This window comes from Fundulus heteroclitus, chromosome 12, assembly GCF_011125445.2.
Source record: "Fundulus heteroclitus isolate FHET01 chromosome 12, MU-UCD_Fhet_4.1, whole genome shotgun sequence".
In the NCBI taxonomy this organism is placed as follows: Eukaryota; Metazoa; Chordata; class Actinopteri; order Cyprinodontiformes; family Fundulidae; genus Fundulus; species Fundulus heteroclitus.
Window position 1 is genome coordinate 14,125,770 of NC_046372.1, and position 22,128 is coordinate 14,147,897.

The 22,128-nt window shown below is 39.5% G+C and overlaps 1 protein-coding gene across 5 annotated transcripts in view; it reads left to right on the plus strand.

The window, feature by feature from the left end:
- Nucleotides 1-22,128, plus strand: part of LOC105928411 (transducin-like enhancer protein 4) — a 59,516-nt gene that overhangs the window by 20,095 nt on the left and 17,293 nt on the right. For 2 of the 5 annotated variants that reach the window (XM_036144022.1, XM_036144024.1), the window contains exons 5-9: nucleotides 4,866-4,928; nucleotides 8,504-8,524; nucleotides 9,111-9,185; nucleotides 10,198-10,399; nucleotides 12,151-12,167. In XM_036144022.1, the coding sequence (XP_035999915.1) occupies nucleotides 4,866-4,928; nucleotides 8,504-8,524; nucleotides 9,111-9,185; nucleotides 10,198-10,399; nucleotides 12,151-12,167 (378 nt within the window). The remainder of the gene's footprint in view (nucleotides 1-4,865; nucleotides 4,929-8,503; nucleotides 8,525-9,110; nucleotides 9,186-10,197; nucleotides 10,400-12,150; nucleotides 12,168-22,128) is intronic. The other 3 variants (XM_036144023.1, XM_021318094.2, XM_021318095.2) reach the window with 3 other exon arrangements.

Here is a 22,128-nt window from a genome sequence, read left to right on the forward strand (position 1 = left end):
AATCCCTTACCAGACTTATAAGCTCCTGTAATCATCTTTCCGAAGGCATGAGACTCCTCCTTTGATCTTATCGTGATGCCTCCTTGCACTTTAACAGGAGCACGGCAAATTAAATGTGTGAAGTTTACGCCGGGGCAAACTTCCTTAAAAATACTGAGTAAGGATGTTCTTGTGCACATGATGTGATAAGGCTATATAGTTGTTAAAACATTTTAATTGGGAGTAAATGTGGGCGTAGTTGAAATTCATACTTCACAGAAAGTTGTTAGAGGACTTTTCAAGTTTTTATTGTCTATTAGGCTATTTATTCTATTCAAATGTTTCTTTTTAAAATGTATGTAAAAAAACTCCATGAGCCCAAATATGTTTAAAACACACAAGCCGCTTCAGGTGCTCTAATTGTTTCACATGAAACCAATCTGTGTCTGCTGCAAACTTATTCAAGGCCTCCCCTAATATTACAGATAGGTGACACTTGTGTGTTGTGTACAACTACTTCTAATCTACCACTTTTGTGCAATAAGGGGCCCAGATTGACAGAGTTTGTCAGTCAAAAAGGTATGCACCAGTGTGCATTCAAAAAGTATTGATATTTAATACACTCAGACCTGCTAAGCTAACACAGAACACCTTGATTGCAAAAAGCCGACAGCTGGATTTCAAGGCCAGAGATGGATTGCTCCAACTCAGGAATGACGCTCACGTACTCCGACTAAAATGCACTTGACTTTGAAAGGGTGAAAATGTTGGGAGTGTTAACATTATTTCATAAAAATGGAGCAGATGAAAGCTTCATCCCTCATCATTCATGAAGTTTGTCTATGTGTGTGCACAGATTCTCCTCTTGAGGCTTTTTACAGTTTCAAAGACAACTTAATGATGGTATTTGTAGTTGTGCCAACTGCAATAATTTGGGCGGTGCATGTTATGAATGTGATGATAATTGCAGAGTGGTTGTGTGCTTTGGTTGTGGCAAATCACAGTTTTTTTTTTTTCTGCACAGTTAAATGCACACACTTGCTTGGGATGTAAACATTTACACTCCCCTTCGTGTTCGGATGATCATGACACCAAATCCACATATGAATCTTAAGTGAAAGATTTTGCTTTATACTATAGACATGTCCCAGTTTCCATTTCTGTTTTGTCACATTGATGAAAAGCTCTTTTGTGAATGTTATTGGTTTTTTCCAGGGCTCATTCTTAACCAAACTGTGTGGGTGATACGATGTTTTCTTCTTCTTCTTTTTTTTTGCATGTCTTTTTCTCCAAAGATAAATTGTTAACTTGGTCATTCACATGACAGAAGCCACAAAAAGGGCAAAACTACCTGACAGTTCTTTTTGCTTTTAACTGAAACACCTGGAATTTAAAATTCACAATTTGAAAATAAACAGCTTTGAAATTTAAGACACAAACCTGGGAGACAAACTCAAGAGATTATTGCCATCAAAGTTTCCATATTGTCCAGTTGCTATTTTTTTTCAAACTCTGATTATACGAGCACTAATGTGACGATCTTACAGTGTGTCAATTTATTTGGTAAAATAATCCCTTAACATTTGTTTTACCATCTTAAGTAGTTAATTCGGACCTTTTTTGGAAGCATCTAACATAGTTTCAGTCTAAAATTTGTCAATTTCCTTTGTAAATGGGTCCTAGTTTGTGAGGTTTCATCGGTTCCTGGACTTGTTTTTCTTTAATTTTGTTTCAAAAAGCAGCTGCAAGAACCTTGAGAAGAGGTCATAAATGTGTCTCCTGGGAGGCACTGAATCAAGCTGAATTCCTGCATTTTTAAAAAAGAAAATCTGTTTTGTCAGCAGTTCCTTCACAGATTTTTTCAACTTTTCCCAAGATCTCAATCTCAACTGCTAAATGGAGAAGCGATCTTTTTCTCTTCTTACATCAGATTAACTGTCCTATTGCTTCCTGGACCCCCACAACTGGTCGGAAGTCACATGATTGCGATAGATTTGGAAAACCCACATTTTCTGAGGCAATCATTAACCTGCACACTTAATATTCTGACCTTTATGGGAGTTTTCTCCACCACTAGAATAACTTTCAGTGTTATTGTAGAAAGCAAAACTGCTATCAGTATTTGTATCAGTTTAGCAGCACGATTTGCTAGTCCATATTGACATCCTGATCATTTAAAGGGGACATATCATACTTTGAAGTTCTTCCTTTTCACTTTGAAATCATTCAGTTGTGGTCTATTCCTCATTAATTTACCCCCACACTCCCCCTTTATACCATTGTTGTAAGGAGCAACTGAGAGCAACTAATTTTGGTGCCGTCTCTTTAAATCTGAAGGAGGCACCTCACACCCCGCCCCCCTCTAGGTTGCAGAAATCCCCCATCCGAAATCAACACAGCAGTGCTGATTTTGGACAGCCTTTAACTCTGACGTCATTACGCGATGGAGCATTTTAGTCAAATCCGGGCCCACAGCCTTCTGAAAAAGAACTATAAAGTACAAGCTCTCTTTACTCCTGACATTTTTGTTAATTTCCATGAAGTGTGCTTTGCTCCTTAGCAAGAGAAATTGCGAGCTCCCTATGCTAAAGGAAAGGATAAGAAGCCTCCAGACTCCTTTACCTACCTTCTTCTTTACTGACTTCACTATTTGGACAGCACTTATCATGGCCAACGCTCTTGCATTTCTGCATTTGCTTAAGAGTGCTTACCTATTAGACCCTTTCAGAGGCAGCCCATCACTTTGTTTGGCACTTCCACTGTGATAAAATTGTTCCAAGAACGTAATAGAAAACAGAGTAAACTGAGCATCTAGAAAAATATGACTCAAACAATATATAAAGATATTTATGCAGCACCTAAACAGACTACATTAACATTTTCTTCACTCCTAAAAACTTTAAGTACACAACAAAATATATTTATGGACTAAAAAGTGGATTTGGCATGATCTATCCCCTTTAAAACTACTCATTGACTGGAAAAACTGTGTATTTTTTCCACTTGAGACTTTGAACATTAAGATTATCTTGATTAATACCTTGTTTAATAATCTCTTAACAAATCTAGTTTGGCACACAAGTTACCTGCCGTATTAAAATAACCATAAAATCCGTCTATCCAAAAATACTAAATAAAAAATACAATACAAAATATTATAAAATGTGTAACAAAAAATACTAGCAAATTGCTTTACATAGTCAACTGTTAATTGTATGAGTAATAATAAATAAAACCAAATTATTTCCAAACAAAATTATCACATTTCATTGCAGTCACCGAAAGGTCCAACACATTTATTTTAATTTAGGAAAAAAAGATATTTCTCTGATAATTGGTAATAGATCACGCAGAGTTTAAATTCTAGGTCATTTAATCAATTTTTGATATGCCCCTGTGACTTGCTTACCTGACTCCGCCAGATAGATTTGCTCCGCATATGATCTGCGAGTGAAACCTTGAAACCTCGCGAGATCAGGATGGTCTCACGAGGCTAGTGACTTGCATCTCCACAAAAAGGAGCAGACTGTACCTATTTTGCATGCTAAATGCTGCCGCTGCTGTCCGTGCAGCTGCTGGTCATTTTACCCATGTTGTCATTTGTTACATTTGCAGTTTTTGCCTTTTAATGCACAACTTTTTTTCAATGTATGAAACAATACCTTCCATGACAGTTTGTTTTGTACTGAACATCAATTCATGCGGCCTTTCTCTGCTTCTCTCCTCATCTTTCTGCCATTGCATTAACTTATTTAACAGGAGTCCACATGCACCTTGGTTCAGTGGGGGACGCATTAAAAATTGTGGTATTCTGGTAAAAAATAATATATTAAAATATATATTTTTTCGCTGATTATGTTGACTTTGTGGTTGTTTGGAGACAAAATCAATAACTCATCTGATTAATATTTACAGCCTTAATCAAATCTGGTGCTCTGTGCATGTGTCTCGCTTGGCAAGAAAGAGCATAATGTGCTCAAAATATAAAATATATGATTTTTATGGATCATTATAGGATCTGCATGTCCTCCTCCCTCCTTATTGCTAAACTAGATTCCAGCGCTTGCCAATGACATATACACTTTGCATTTGAACTGCTGCCTTAAAAACTGCTTTCCTCCGATCTCGCAGCAGCCAGCCTGTATGTGCAACATTGAGGTGTGGGCGCTTCTCCCATCAACTGTGCAACCAAGAGCATTGCAGTAAATGCTTTATTCTTCCCTTGATGTTGTTGTGATACAATTGTAGCCCTGGGATGAAGCCAGCATGGCCAGTCCTGCTTCAAGTTCTCCAATGACCAATTTATGCAGGTGTATCCAGGCCAAACGTCATGGGAAGGCTACCGCTGGTTCTGTCAGCCTCCTCCACCCTGTACCCAAGACCCAGATATGCCTTCATGAACCATCAATGCTTCACCATTAAAATATTGTATGCACTATTAAGGAGAAAACTCACAAACCATAACAGGAAGTGTGTTTTTGTCAGAGTGAGGTCTTGCAGCGTGAAGAAGGCTCACATAAGCGACAGCCCCTACAGTGACCAATAACATCTGAGACATTAGCTCTTCACACGGCTTTTATATAAGCCTTGTCTTCCCACTTTTGGTCCTGCGAATTATAAAAAAGCAAAGCAATGCTATGTTGTTGTGTTTCATCTTTTACTTGACATCTTTTTTAAATCAACTCAGACTTCAAAATACCATTCGCCGTTAGTAGTGTTAGATTGGGATGTTCAGCGTGACGTTTCAGATGTATATAACACGGCAATGTGGGTTTTCTAATCATAAACCTCAGCGACGTCATCAGTTGAACTTTAACTGAGGAGGCTGCCTTCTGGTCTGCCGGTGAATTTGATGATGATCGTGTTCCCACCCCTCTGTCTTACAGGCGGAGATCGTCAAGCGCCTGAACGCAATCTGTGCCCAAGTCATCCCTTTCCTCTCCCAAGAGGTAAGAGTCCAAAATGCCTGTCACTGGGAGTTAAGGAAGAGGTGGGTGAGAGAAAGAATGGGAGGGAGAAAAGACGACGGGGGGGAAAATTGTGCGGAGGATTCTGAGGCAAAAAGAGAAAAATATACAGACACACACATAAATGCACAAACAAACACGCAGATTATCCTGGGCTAATCCTCCCTGCTCAGGATAGGCAGATATACTGTGAACTTATCAAATGTCTCCCACTAACATATGCAGGAGCCAGCAGTGAAGTGTGTGTGTGTGAAAGAAAATACTTTATTTCTGTTGAAATACATTTCATTTGTGTGCATGTACAGTGGTGGGTGTGAAACGTGTGCGTTATACAGTGTGTTTATTATCCAATATTAAGATGTGTGCATGTGTGTTTCAGTGATAAATCCGCCCTCTAAGGAAGTAACAAACTGTGTGTGTGTGTGTGTGTGTGTCTGTGTGTGTGTGTGTGTGTTGAGGGGTGGGAACAGCAGGAACGAGTCAGTTTAGACTCCAAAAGCTCTCCTCCAGATTAGCCATGGATTAGGAGGGTTTAGGATGGATTAGGAATAATGGCATTAGACTGTGGTGCTGCTACACAGCCCTGAGGCCCGCTGAGAGGGGAGGCAGGGAGAGGAAGCTGCTCTGTGTCGGTGCACAGCCTTGGTGACTGTGTGCATATGAAATGCACCACAATACCACTGCATATTATTGTTATTGTGCAGCAAATAAGATCAGCCTTGTTGTCGTCTGTTTTTTATTTTCCTGCCTGCCACTTTTTTTTTTTTTTTGGACGTCGTTCCCCAGTGTACTAAAAAAAAAACGTCAGCTGTGTTGTTACAAATAGCATTCCTCCTAAACATGGGTCAGTACAGTTCTACTCGGCACGTCTCTGCACTTCATTTCTCACCGCTCAATGCACCCTTCTTATGTGGGCAGGATCTGCTGTTTATTATTCCTTAGACGCAAGACGTATCCCACCGTTTAAACATCCTCATTATACAACATAATTTGGCAGACCCTTCGATCAAAATTTAAATTAAAGGCCATGTTGGTGGATATTGCACTGGATGAGTTTGCTGACTCCTAATCTGGAAAAATTAAGCCTATAGTGCCTTGCAATATTATTCATACCCCCACATTTTGTCATGTTACAGCCATCAATGTATTTCTATATAACACACCAATAGAAATCCATAAACCAACAAAGTGCAGTATGCATTTGTATTAAGCTGCATTTAATCTGATGCTCCTAGCTGAATTACAATACAGTCTCCTTCCTTCAGATGTCACCTATTCTATAGATAACATATTAAGCAACTGCAAACCTACAGTCATGGCTGCATACCCAGACTTAAATGTCTGGGAAGGAGCGCTGCCAGTGGGAACTCTAGAGAAGCTGCAGAAACCTGCACCTTGGTGGGATAATCTGTTGACAGGACAAGTGGCCTTTATGGAATACTAACAAGAACAAAGCCGTTGTTGAAAGAAATGCATAAGAAGTCCAGTTTATAGCTTCAGCTTTAATTGCAGGGAAAAAAAGTGTTTCCGCAATGCGTTCACTCAAGAGAGGCGCAGAATAGATACAGTATGCAGAACCACACTTTTCATTTGTAAAACACTTTGAAAACAGTGGATCATTTTGCTTCCACTTCACAATCACACCTTACTCTGTGTCTGCCACATCTAATTCCACGTCGATGTTTGTAGTTGCAACATGACAACATGTGGAAAATAGGTGGTATGAATACTTGAATAGTGAACAATGTATGTGTTGTTCTGTTTCAAGAAATGTTCTATCAATATCCAAGGTTTATATGAGTTAAGATGACAAGGACTGTTGTTGTTTATAGGAGTTTTGTTAATAATGTTCATTTCACGTTTGCAGTTATTAGAAGTAGCGACAGGAGGGACATAAAAGCTATTTGAAAGTATTTATCGGAGTTTTGGATCTTCTCTTGTGTGCGTGTCACGTTCTGGTGGGTTAGACTCAGAGAGCCGACGTGTAGGTGAACTCGATGGTCAGGTTCATTTCCACACCTGATAAGCTCTTTCATCTCTGCTTTACTTTGATGTTCTGCGCTCCTGGATGAATCTTTCCTGCTCTTTCTCACTGTCTGCATCTGTCTTCTTCTCCCTGTACCCTTTCTATGACTTTGTACTTTTTGCTGTCTCCTTCTCTCCAGTTGTCTCTTTCTCTCCACAAACATGTCTGTTCCTGTGTGATGGAAATGTGGAAACTATTTGGTTTTGAGATGTTTGAGATGTAATAGCAACCTAAATATAAACCAACAACAAAAGAAAGGACAAGGACACAAAAGATCTGGTTAAACTGTCTTATAGAATACAATTTAAAATAAGTATTGTTCTTTAATGATGAAACATGAAACATGAAAAAGGTGAAACATGATTTTCAAGCATTGCGTAATACTCTCAAGTCCTTGACATCTATGTAAACATAGTGGTCTATACCTCACACCAAGGGTTAATATTCTCATTGTAAGATCAATTTTAATAAAAAAAATAGTGTTTACATCAAAGTGTTAAACAATCATTTATACCTGTTGCTGCTGATATAACAAGGATTATGCCATTTTGTCACAATGTTATCTCTAACCTGTGGTCTTATTTCAATTCTCACATATAGACTTAAGCAAACACACCTGTTAAGTTTAATAGCATTTTTCCAAGTTCTTTTTTCACACAATGTCATACCTTCTTTATAGCGTGACAAGTACAACAAACTGACATTAACTGGTTATTAGTTGGACTGTCTACTTGGGTAGAGCCTGTAATTGGTTACTTTTAGTTTGTCACAGTCTTCTATTCATCCATCCACCCGCTTATCCGAGCAGGGTCACAGTGCCTATCTCCAGCCTCATTGGGTACACCCTGGACAGGCTGAATGACAACCACACACCTAAGGGCAATTTGGGGAGATCAATTCAACCCTCGTGTTTTTGGACTGTGGGGAGAAGCCAGAGTACCCAGAGAGAACACATATTACCTGAGAACCTACTGACCTAATTTGCCATTCCTGTAAGTGAGGACAAAAAAGTAAAGTATCCTTCTTTCAGTCAGCTGACCAGCAGTGAGCAGGAGCATAAATAACAAGATGGAGAGTGTGTTAGTCTCTGGTTCGTCCAGCCAGAAAAACTCCAGACACTATGGCACCTTCTCTGGCATCTCGTTAAAAGGTTTTAAACCTTACAAACAGTGGGATTTTGAGGCAATAATATTTTTAGGCAGTCAATATGTTTGCCTATGTTTAGACTAGACATATTATTCAGATATTAGTACGTTAAATTATCTTTGAAACAGATACAAATCATGTGTAGCTGTGGCTGCAGTGCCTAATAAGTCTTACATTTGTTTTTGTTTTTTTAAAAGATACATTATTTTTTGATAAAAAGCAACAAAAAACCTTATATGGGGATACCATCTAAAAATATTTAGAAAATAAAAACTGTAGAGGGGCCAGAAATACAAACAATTCAGTGGTAAAAAGACAAAAATCTTATAATGGTTCAAGTGAATGCAATTTTATTGATATTTAAACCACTTTACTTTTATTTCAGACAGTTACTCTGACTGGAAAGGTAAGATATTAACTGCTTATAACATTTTGATGGAACTTCATTTAAAAAATCCTAAAGTATTTATTTAATAAGCAGATTTCTCTTAAGTGCCCTGGAATATTTTTATTTTAAGTGCAATTTTCTAGTTGTTTATTCCAAAAAACTGTATTGCAGCGGTAGTTGCTGTGACGCCAGTGGCAAAGAAACATAAACGTGGATTCTTTCAAGTGGTCATCATTTCATTTTATAGGTATTCATGTAGTTGTAAAATAAAGGGAGATTGCTTAGCAACTCTATTAGCAAATGACCCTCATTTCTCATAAAATTTATTACCCTATTAAATTATTTCCTGTGGACTCAGTGGTTTCATTTGTTAGTTTAAGTCTTTTGAAACAGCTTAATGCTTAGTTTGTAAATAATAACCTAATTTAAAGTGGCAGGGACAGTACGTTAATATTATAATTAGGTGTAAATTAAAGTTATTGTCCTCAGTTTCTTACTCAATTTTTTTTCAATTCAAATATCTGATTTTAACAGATCGTTCTCTCTCTATGTCAGGGACTTTCTTCTCTGAATTTCTCACTGATACCTTCTTTCTTTCCATCAGCATCAGCAGCAGGTGGTGCAGGCAGTGGAAAGAGCCAAACAGGTCACCATGGCTGAACTCAACGCCATCATAGGAGTGAGTTTAATACACGCACGCACGCATGCACACAAACAGAGAAAAACGCATAAAAAATTCTGCCACTGCTTCAATGCTAGTGAGAAGGTAAAAAACAATGTAAAGAACAACATAGAGAGCTGGATAGTGGTGAAAAACATGCAAATGGCATGTTCTAGTCAGATACAATGAAAACAGGACACAGGGTTGGGTTCAATTATAAGAATTTTCTAAATTTTCAAAACATAATTTCTTCCACTCTATATGGCATTTAATGTTAACCTGGCCAGCCAGATCGATAACGTGTAGAACGCTCCGTCCTGCGCATTGTGGGTCTGCTCCCATTGAATCCATTCAGGGAAAGGAGGGACATTCAGCAGAACTTTCCCTAGCTGACTGGGCGAAGCGACATCTAGTGCCGGCCTACCAAATGTTGGTTTTAGCCAATCACGGCAACATATGAAAATGTAAGCAGCAGGCACCATGAGAAACCAAAACAAGCTACGCTGGTTAAGGCACTTCTTGCTGTTCTTCTTTCAAAGAAGAAACTGTGGATTCTGACGAAACAGATGTGATAGCAGATAACAGATGTGATAGCAAAACTAACATGGCCATGTTAGTTTTGGTTCAGATCTGGGCTCGGCAGTACTTGCTTTCGTTATAGCTGTATGTTCTGCCTTAAAGCGTAATACTGCAACGTGATTGGCCCAAACCGTTTTGGTCAAGACGGTTCAGGTGGGAGGGGGACAAGATGGATTCTCGTGTGTTTGTGAATGCACAAATACAGAGAGAGTTCAGCTTTCAGGCAAGGTTAACTTAAAGTGACTTACTGGTCAAAATAAGCTTGTGCATTTACTGTACTTTCAGGGTTTAGTTGAGCTTTGTCCTACCTTTCGACGAAATAAAGCAATCCTACTTTTATGCAACACAGGTCAAGCTAAAGTTTAAGTGCTGCAGGCATCACATTCTGCCACTTTTATGCATTTTCATACCCACATCCAAACTGTAATTTGTGTGCCCCTATGTGGATCAGCAGCAGCAGCTCCAGGCTCAGCATCTCTCCCATGGCCATGCCATTCCAGTCCCGCTCACCCCCCATCCAGCAGGTCTGCAGCCCCCTCTGCCCCCCGGTGCCAGTACTGCCAGCCTGTTGGCTCTTTCATCAGCACTTAGTCACCAGCTGCCACTCAAAGATGAGAGAAAACACAGCGAGAACAACAGTGAACACACAAGAGGTAAGTCTGTCACTGTGTGGGTCCAACGATGAGTAATTCTGAGTAGGTCTGCTGAGTAGATCTGTTTTGATTAAAGTTAAAATAGCAACTTAACTTGCAGCTGAGTGAACGTTAGGGTATATATACACACTAAAGTTCACTGCATATTCTGTAAACTTAATATTAGTAAGATTAATGTCACATGATCACTTTGAGGCCCACATTCTTTTAAAAATCTGGCAGGCCTGCGTTTATTGTAAAATGATTGCTGAGTTTAGAGTAATTTTAATTTAAAAATCAACTATAATTGCTCATTTCTGTAATTTTTATTAAATGGCATGTTCTAATGTGCTGTCATGCTCTAAGCTTTTTCAGTCTGATTTTTTTAACAGTATTTCCTTGTAGAGTCTGCTTTAAGTTGCTACTCTTGTTGTAGCTGACATATATTTAATTTCTTCTGCACAGCTTCTGGTCAAACTAGATAAGCCATCGTCATGCTTTGTGTCTTTTTTATTAACATCTCCTGAGTTCTAAGGAGTCTTGAGTCCATTGTTTCCCTTTAAATCATTACAAAGTCCCAAAAAACTCTGCAAGTTGAAAAAAGGTTACTTTTAGCTGTGCACAATACACCCATGATATTTCCTTTCAACATATTTATATAATGCTCTTAAAATGCATCCACATCTAAACCACTAAACACCTTAAAATAGCCTTGAAATACATAAAAGTTTTACTGTTACATTTTGAAAAGTCCATCCTATATTTGAAGTCCAGTGTAGAAAACAATCCCACATTAACAAAATCTAGTGTGCCATACTTATTTGAACCCCTACAATTCCAAATAAATAAATAAATGCAACCAAAGTTTATTCAATTTATACTTTACTGTGTTTTAAATCAGCCAGAGAGAGGGAGGGGACTTTGAAATATTAGTCCATGGCTTTCTGTTTCTTTTGTGGTCTCACAACGTGTAGCTTTGCAAAGCTGGACAACTACTTAAAACTTGTAAATAATCCACTCGTTGATTGATTTGAGGATTAATTTAAAATTCCTTTTAACTTTGTTTATAGATAAACATTGTCCAAGAAACAAACGTATTTGAAGGAGAGCCAAGGACACCATGCATTCAAACTGAGCATCTATGGCCAACAGACAAAGTTTAAATGTTCTCTTTCTTTGAATAAATGTTAACAAGAAATGTCCCTTAGGAGGTAGTAGAACAAAACTTTAACTAAAAAAACATTCTCACAGAGACAATTGCCTGGGGTATAAAGATGTTGCAGGACTAAGGTCTATTTCTTGTAGCAGTTAAAATTGGAAGCACAAGACAGGTGTGTTAATATCAGGCAGATTAGCGCATGCTGGTAATAGCTATTTAAGAACATCAATTTACCTAAACTTGCCAATATCCACAGTTAAAAAACTGTAACTGTGACAAAAAAGGTTGGAGGAGTACCCAAGTTCACTTTGCAATATCATGCAGTAAAGAAGATAGTAAGGGAAGTAAAAAAAAAAAGTTGTTCGAACTTTACTGTTACAGATCAGCAGAAGTTTCAGTGTGAAATCATGCTCCTGCAATAAAAGAGGAATTTATTTGAGGTTATTTACAGATCTTCACTCGAGTGAGTCAACAGTTGGGCGGGGTGCTGTATATATGTCTTTTATTTATTGCAGATATAGGGTTGTTGTAAATGGATCTTTGCTTTTATTTCAGTCTTGAATTAAGGGTGTTTTCTTTTTCTCTTTCTCTCTCTTGCATTTTACCTCCTCAGACAGAGACTCAGTAAAGGTAAGTCATTTCAGTCTCTATTAACCTCATAACAAGAACATCCCTAAAACTAGAGATCCTTTTTTATTTGAGATAATACATCATTATGTCTAAAGGACGTAATTACTTCATTGTATAAAAAAGGTATGTAACCCTCTTCTCCTCACTTTCTGACATCTATTGTCTATTTATTTTCCAAATGTCAGAATAATGGTGCTTTCACACCAAATGATATTCCAGCCAATTTTTCGCCTCATTCACGTGCTGTTGGATGCTTGACATTTCGCCAGCTATTCACGTTGCCAACTGGGACAACGCTCCACTCTCTTCACCACGTCATCATATAGGAGGAGCTTCTATCCGGGTGTTTACAGAGACACACACTGTGCTGTATTTAATGTGAAAAGCCAAAAGGCGTTGGCGTCCTTGGGTCCACCAAATCCCCAGAGATGCGAGAGATCCCAGTTCATGGAATTCAGGAGCTATGGCTGGATCACAGTCACTTCCTGCGGTACTTCCGTCTTTCCATGATTCAAAAAAGTTATCCCACTTTGGGGACAGATCACTCATACAACAGAGGTAAGGCGAGGAGGCGCTCTGGAGCTTAGGGAGGACAGCGCTAGTGTAGTTCAAGAGGCCGGGTAGAGAGAGAGACAGCTGGTCCCGGGACCAGCTTTGGAGCTACAAGAGGAGGACAAATGATGAATGATTTTACAGTCCTTCTAAAGGCTGAATTGAAACAGCTTTTTTCAAAGCCACCCACAAACCTCTAAAGAGCATTCCTTACTTCATGCTATGTCAACATTATTTTTGTATCTTCCATTTTGATTGAAAAAAGCTTCGTCTCGGCTGTGCTCCTTCACCTTACATTATAAGAACATCCAGTCCCTGATTGGTTGATGCAACACAAATCCACAGAAAACTTCAGATTTTTGAACTCCAGGGAATATCGCTTCGTGTCTATCATGGGTTTTGCGTCACACTATTCACCCTAATGATACTGCTTGCATAGCTAGAAACACGTCCTTCACATTTCATCGTTTCACATGGGATTGCTTCATATCGCATCGCTTTGCTTTCCTTCGCATCACATTGCTTCACATTGCTTTGCTTCTGTTTGCTTTGCATCGGTTTGCTCCTCATCGCTTTGCTTCACATCACATCGCTTTGCATCACACTGCTTCGCATACCATCGCTTTGCATCACATCCCATCACTTCGCATCCCTTCGCTTCACATCGCTTTGCATCGCTTCGCATCGCATCGCTTCGTATCGCTTCGCTTCGTATCGCTTCGCTTCGTATCGCTTCGCTTCGTATCGCTTCGCTTCACTTCGCTTCGTATCGCTTCGCTTTGTATCGCTTCGCTTCGTATCGCTTCGCTTCGTATCGCTTTGCTACGCTTCACTTCGCATCGCTTCGCATCGCTTCGCATCGCTTCGCATCGCATCGCTTCGCTTCACTTCGCATCGCTTCGCATCGCTTTGCATCGCTTCGTATCGCTTCGCATCGCTTAGCTTCGCATCGCTTAGCTTCGCATCGCTTAGCTTCGCATCGCTTAGCTTCGCATCGCTTAGCTTCGCATCGCTTAGCTTCGCATCTCTTAGCTTCGCATCTCTTAGCTTCGCATCGTTTAGCTTTGCATCGCCTAACTTTGCATTGCTTAACTTTGCATCGCTTCGCTTCGAATCGCTTCACATTACATCGCTGCGTATCACTTCGCATCGGTTCTCATTACTTGACATCGCTTTGAATCACTTTGCATCGCATCACTTTGCTTTGCATCGCTTTGCTTCGCATCGCTTTGCTTCGCACCTACATAGCGATAACATGTAAATCACTTGCCCTGGTCGCTGAGCATGCGGTGTGATTGCACCATAATGAGGTTTGTTTTTTAGATCCTGGATTATTCCATTCTTCAAACTCAGATTTTACTTGCACTAAAATTGATCTGCCTGTAGGAGTGTCTTTATAAGCTTCTGATAGGGTAGGTTAATCTACAACATTTGAAGTAAATGTAGACACACATTTCAATTTGTTCTGATGCATCTCAAACACACATCTTACGTGTGTGACATACTGAGATGATCAAACATAACCATTATAAATGAAATATACTATTATTTAATGTCGGATAGTGAGGAAAAAAAGGTTGTTTCTTTTTATACACTGTAAGTGAACACCTGGTTTTCACATGATGTCTTCTCTAAATGGAACCTCATCCTTTTTTTCTTATTAAGTTTTATTATGGAAGTCTATTACTATTTTGAAAGGTAAGTGGCTGATTTAATGCTAAAACAAGGTGATAGTAAATATTATATATATATTGAAAAAATTGCTGTCTGATTTTGAAATAATGTTGATACATGATATGGAAATATTGCCTGAAGCTGGTTGAACTAACCTTGTCCAATAATGGTTGCACATTTCTCTTATTTAATTAAAAACTAATTTTTAGCATTTATTTTTATGTAATGTATAATTTCTCCAAGCTCTTTTTTTTAAATAGAAAGATTAAAATATTCACCATCAAAAAAGGGAGAATGTGTTTAAAAGGAGACCACAAGAAACTAAGTAGAGATTAAACATGAGGTTCAGGAACAGATCATTGTTACCTGCAGCGAGTGTAGTAATTAGTCCCTTAAGCCAACTACCAACCCCCAGGAAAACAATTGGTTTGTCAAATGCTCAATGAGGAGATTAGCTTGTCTTTATGTGAGCAGGTGACACACAGTTTAGAGACATTGGATGTGTGTTTGTCAGTTTTCTTTTTTTATGATTTGAAGTCTGCAGAAACTAGAGGAATGTTTTAATATGGCATCTCCTACCCCCCATGTAGTCGATCCGAAACCACGACCACACATGCTTTATGACGGCACCAATTAGTAGGTGTGTGTGTGTGTGTGTGTGTGTGTGTGTGTGTGTGTGTGTGTGTGTGTGTGTGAATCTGAGGTCATCAGTATCAGCGATAAAGACGGAGCGGCCAGAATGATGAATTCCTTTCATTAGCGCCCAGTGAGAAATCTCCCTCACACACACAAACACATAGAGATGCTCTTTGACACAGCGGCCAACAGTCACTCCATTAAACCAATAAGCAGTTTGTCAGTGATCTGCCGTTGCCTTGGCTACAGTCCACAGAGTACAGTTTGTGTGAATTGCATGAGCATCTGTGCCTTGATGTCCTTGGAATTAGGTCCTTATACTCCGATAAAGGTGTGCGGCTAGAAAGCGCAGGCCAGCATGCGTCTGCAGACCTATTGTAACCCGTATAGGCAGTCAGTTAAGAGCGAGGGTAACTTTTGGTTCAGGATCTATTATTTACACCACTGAATTGATTGTGGGTTATTTGCATTATTCCCTTTCTTCTCAGTCATGTTATGAATTTGTCAATCATATCTGATTAATATGATTTAATAGAGCATTAGACATTTATTGATGAAAACTAGAAATGCATTGTTCAGAATATTGTTTCCAATTCATGATGTTAGATTTTTGTTTAGGTTACATTAGTTCATTAGTTTACCACAACAGGCTTAAATTGGAGATAACTGGACGTTCACTCAGTTTTTCTGAAAATGTTGATTGCTCTTTTAACACTATATTATAAGACAAAATAAAAGCAGAATGCACTATATTTTTTCTAGTCTTTCACCATATATATAGCGGAAGCAAACTCAGCCTAAGTCTATGTTCAATCACTGATAAAATTGTTAAAACAGTTAAACTTAAGTTAGTGTCTTTGACAATTAACGGGTTGGGCGTTACTAAAACAGCAGCCTCGTTGTGCTTATTCTCAGGATATCTATTCTTACACTAACTGATATTTTCAGAAGGTTGCCAACATTTCCTAAATGAGCATATTTTAAAAGCACAAAAGTATAAAACAGAGAAAGATTTCTCCACTCCGTTCAGTCTTATGCACTCTAAGCCTTGCTTCTCTTGCTCTCTTGCAGCATAAATGAACGATGAACACAAACCTCGCTGAGCACCTCACTGATGTTAAAAATGGCTGGCTTTGAGTCTTTTTCTATCATTAACATCCACACAAAAGAGTGATGTCAGTGTAATTTGGTAGTATTTAGAAAAGGTGCAGTCACTAATCTGAAAAAGATCTGCCTTCACCTGTATGGTCCAATCAAGCTGGAAATCATCTGATCCTTGTCACCAGCTGATGGCAATCAGTGCATGTATACTTGTTTGTGTGGAAAAGGCAATTTGTAGCTTACTTTTCACTTTTAGTTATTTTCTGTCTCCTTTTATTGTTTTTTGCAAACAAACTTTCCAGCTGCAGTCCATTTCTCTTTGTCAGTGCTGGGATGCTCTTTTATAAAGCTCTGGCTGCAGCATGTCGCCTGGCCTTCCATGCTGGGCTGGCCGCAGCGAAAGAAACAAATGAACAGACAAAGAGAGATGGATTAAACCAAGTAACTCCCACCCCGGACTTCACAAGATTCTGGTTTTGTCAGAACTTTGTGTAGAATAAAGCTGATTATTTGCAGCCTAATTGGGAGAGTAACCATCTGAGCTGTTAATCAAAAGGATTTAAATAAAACTGGACCACTGGTCACGGCTTAAACATTGCAGCTTGGGCAGCTACCCGCTGTGTCAAATTTTTACGTACTGCATACATATCTCCCATCAAAGCTGATTATGCAGTGTATTAAATCGACATTAACATCTTGCCAGTTGGGGATAGAACAGGATATATTAGTAATACCCTTTATTGCCCCTCAGTCGCAAATGCAGATGTCTCAACAGTACAGTGACAAACAAGTTGAAGCATACTGATTCACACAGAGATAAAAAAAAAAAACCTGAACAAAAAATAAGAAACTGCACAATAATGGCAAATTTACAGCAAAAAGAAATACTGCACAGTAATTAGAAACAGCATGCCTGGATTCAAAGAGATATGGAACTGAGTAGGATAATTAAATCAATGTACAATGCAATGCACTATTTACAAAAAATAGGGGAAAACCGGTGCAAAAAACAGCAGGGATGTAAATATTTGTTGAGTTTGATGGGAGCTTTGATGATTATTAAGTCTAACAGTTCCCTCTCAGTTAAAGTGTTTTACCCATACTGTAAATATTCCATGTTCAATTTTATTCATTTGCATTACATTATGTACAGATTTAAATGTGATTACAGTCAGATAAAATTAATTTGAGGAGCCAAACAAAGTCTTTACATTAACATTCATGTGCATATTCTCAATCATAAACCTGAGAAAGCTGAACTCTGTCGAAGCTTTAAAAATGAATGCTATGATGTCTATAAAAAAGGCTTTTAATTGTATTTTACTGCAAAGTAAAATACAATTTTAAAGAAGTACTTTGTCGCTGCGGCCTGAGATAGCTGCTGTATAAATAAAATTCACTTACAATCACGTGAGTCATGTGAGCAACTACTACAGGCTTAAATCGAAGACACACGGACCTTCGCTGAATTTGGGGAATATGATTTGACTCCTATCCAGGAGCTTTTGCTCAATTGACAAAGACTTATTAAAGCCTGTTATAGTCAGATTAACCCAAGCAGACATAAGGACAGAGATGACCTGTCAACTGTCCTCAAAAGCTGGAAAACATAGCAAACCGACAACATGTCTAACCACAGAGAGCATTCAACAGCTTTAGAAGTAGTGTCAGGTTTGCTGTGGACAGACCAAAATGCATATCAAAACTCAGGAGTCACATGTTTAAGATAGTGATAATTTATTAAAGGAAACAAGCTTACAGGATACATATATCAGGAAACCCGCAGGGATAAACCAGAACAGGGTAGCATAGATGGATGAAGGCGAAGGACCTGACAATCTGTAATGGCTGGCTGGCAGAATATATAGGAGGGGAAACGGGAAGAGTAGCAGGTAGAACTAATTACACACAGGTGAAATGAGTATGTTTCAATTAAACAGAGGCAAACTTGGGTAGTGCGAAGCAGAGGGAGAACTGAATCTAATAGGAAACTATATATGAGAATGGCCTGATAATAGTAGAGAAACCTGACTAAACTAAGAAGAGCAGGGAGAAGATAACGATCCAACCAAACAGCAGAAATAATAAAGGACAGAAGTTAACTAACAGGAGCAGAAGCTAACAGGTACCAGATACACTAATATTATAAATACTAAACAGAAACAAAACTAAAGAAAGGCAAACAGAAAATGAAGTTCTAACTGAACTACTAAAATAATAAAGAACATAAGCTAACTAGACAAAAACTGAATCTAACAGGTACCAGACTATACTATTGACATAAATATTGAAAGGAAAATTAAACAAATTCTGGTGACTCACACTTGAGCAACCTGCAGTTGGAGCACTGCTGTTTTTAAAGATATGGATGCCAATCCTCCTCGGCGCATTCTGTTAGATGCAAATCAATGACCCATCCGTCACTGTCCTGGGTCGTTAAAAGCTATTGCTTGGTGTGAGTGGAGTACTTGGTCACCTGAATCCTGATGAGACTGTTGATGTTGTCTCTTTGGAACGTGTTGGAGGACCGAGCTGTAAACACTGGGGAGTTGGAAACGCAATCCTCCCCTCTCTTTAGTGATGGCTTTTCTCTTTTGACCAAGATGACATCTTTCACCCCTCTTTCAAACCATCTGTTCTCCCTGTCCTAATTCTGGACATCATTGTCATCAAAAGAGTGTCCTTTGTTCTTGATGTGCAGGTGGACCGCTGAATCTTGTCCAGAGATGCTGGCCCTCCTGTGATGTGCCATGCATTTATGTACCTATTGTTTAGTTTCTACAATGTAGGAGTCTGAGCAGTCCTTGCTGCATTGGACGGCATACACAATGCCGCTCAGCTGTGGTTTGGGTGTTCTGTCTTTGGGATGAACCAGTTTTTGTCTGAGAGTGTTATTAGGTTTGAAATTTACTGGTATATTGTGTTTGGAGAAAATTCTCCTGAGTTTCTCAGAAACTCCTGACACACATGCAATGATAAGGTTCTTGCATCTCTCCGCTCTCTTCTCTGTGTTCGACGCTGTGATGTTTTTTTCTGCTAGCTTTGTTGGCTGATTTGACAATGGACCATTTTGGGTAACCACAAGTTTGCAGTGATTTCCTGATGTGTTTGTGTTCTTTTTCTTTCTCCTCTGTGGCAGAGGGAATGTTGTCAGTCCGGTAAATCAGAGTTCTGTTAACAGTTTGTGCTCCAGTAGGTGATGTGCGTTTTGATTCGGTTGCCTCCAACTTAAGCCTGTTTGCCATTGGGATGATCCGGATAACTGAGAATATGCACAGGCAACCAGACTGCAGAATCCGCAGGGAACTACAATAAATAACCAAACCCTTGGTGATCCTGACAAATTGTTATTTTATTCCTGTTTCAGCCCTGGGTTTGTCTCTTTTGCTGTTTCGATTCATGAAGGAACCTTTCAGAGCATCCAATGCCCCTACTTGCCTTCATATAACTGGAAGTATTTCCACTGTTTCGACCATGTCGGCCTTTGAATACTTTGAAAAATATTCATAACACAGCTCAATTGGGAATAATAAGATGCTCTATCTGCAGGGTAGGGTACGTATATTGCAACTGGAAAGTTATTGGTTCGATTCCAGCTTCCTCCTTTCACATCTTGACTTGTTGCTGGGCATTGTACTTAACCCCAAACTGCATACCGATCTGTGTAGCACTATATTTGCATGTTTATGCGTAAAAATGGCGAATGTAGCTCCAGTGTAAAGTGCTTTTAGTTGTCAGTATGACAGGTAAAAAAGCACTATATAAATCCACCCCCATTTCCTATTAATATGGAGCTAAAGCGAAAATTCAGACTGAAGAAACTCTATTGCCTACCTCCATCAATCAGACTCATCCGCCTCCAACGCAAGCAAATTAGTTTTGAACTGCTCCGCCTCGAAGCCAATCAGCATCCTGGGTTCATCTTAAAAGAACTCCACATCCTCGTCTCGGCCTTCTGCCCAGCGAGCAAGCGGTGGCGTGCCGTGTCTGGTTTAGACTCTGATGACCGGATTCACCCCACCTCCATCCCCTTCTCCACCATCGTAGCACAGCTCCGCCTGGCTTTCCTATGGTCCTCCTTCAACCTCGTCCCTATCAGAGTGTGATTCCTCTTGGACTCTTATGGAATTCCCAGTCACTCCTTAAAACGGTCTGGCAGAAGACCGCCATGTTGAGCCTGGTTCTGCCAGAGGTTTCTTCCCAAAGGGGAGTTTTTCCTCTCCACAGTCGCTTCATGCTTGCTCATCATGGACAGTTCATGCAAACCTGGGTTTATCAAGTCGGACATCTAGCTCAAACAGATCATCATATGGACTGAACAACTTTATTTATCTCCACTCCACCACCAGTTTCAGGGCTGGGTGGAAATATCCCTATTCTCATACGCCTGCTTATGCATAATGAAGTATAATTCAGCGTGAATTTTTCCTGCCTAGGTCTGAGCGCCAAACTCTTAAAATATTGTATCAATAAAATTCTTCTAATTGCCTTTTCTTTCTGTGTGAGTTTTTCAGATTGAATTATTGCTTCAAACTCACTCATGACAACTTCAAGGAAAATGTTTTGCAACAATTGTTATTTAAGAAGCACAATAAACTTGTGTCAACTAAAAGTTACAATCACTACAGATCGACACCAATGATCATGTCAATAAGTAAGTAGCAGCCCTAGTTTGGAGTTAGAATGGATAAATCAGGATCTGCATTGATGTAAGACCCAGAGAGAGCATTTTTAAAATGAATAGAAAAGGAAACAAGAGGCCACAGATACTATTATCAAGTCTCGCAGAATCAATTAGATACGGGAGGTAAATGTAATTATGATGTCAGTGACAATTAATACTTTCACTCACCCACACCATAGAGTTAGTCACTGTTACAATGTTCATTCAGCCGGTGGGGCCTTCATTTGTCTTTTGCAGCAAAATTAATTTGCTTTGATGTTTTTGAAAAGAGCTAATTTGCAGGCTAATTAATCTAATCAGCCTGAAAGGAAGGCGACACAGAGCAATGGCTCAACTTGCTCCTCTATCACTCACGAAGAAACACACGCCCATACACACACTGATATCTGCAGGATATTTGCACAACCAGAGGACTAAAATGTAAACAAGAACAAGTAATACACGCACGCAAGCACACACACACACACACACACACACACACACACACACACACACACACACACACACACACACACTTACAAACACACACAGCCTCACCCTTCCCCCAGCTCAGAATCGTTGTCATCAACACTTGCAGCACGGCAAAGGGCAGTGGAAAGGTTACAAGCGTGAGTTAGTGGAAAGGTCGAGCTAAAGGTCTTGTTTTATTTTATTTTTTTCCTTTCCATCTAGTGTATTCTGGGTGAGCAGCGCCTCCCAATGTGGGTTGGAGATCAGCAAAGACATTCTTAGAAATAGGACCAATGTCTGACTGGCATTACTTTGATCGCTGCTTCTCAACGAGCATTGACCATTCAGGGACAATGCGTAAAAGATGTAAAGCTTGATTTGAAATAAGCAACATCAGTTTAGCTGCTGCATCCAACAACAGGGCGCCACAATCAGTCTGTTATGGAAGCAGCACTGTTTTGTTGCGTTAAGCTGGGATAGCACCAGGAGTTAGTGAAGTTACAACTCATCACTCATTTCTTTCTTTCGTCATTGTTGTTCGTTGATCCTGTTTGTTTCTGGTGTCAGCTCTGCCTGCTCTGGTGAGCCATCAGCCTGCTTTTCTGGTCAAGTCTCTGACTGTTTTCTGGTTTATGGATTTGGTCAAACTCCACTGGACTGCCATTCCCACTCACTCTCATCACCTGACCAGTCAGTTTTAGCCATTTCCACCTGTCAGCCAGTCTCAATCATCATCACCTGTCCAGCCAGCCAGCCAGCCAGCGACCGTCACCGGTCTACTTGTTCATCTCCTGTCTTTGACGCCATCTCGTGCCTATCATCTACTCCAACCTTTACAATAAACTTTTAAAACGTACTCCGTGT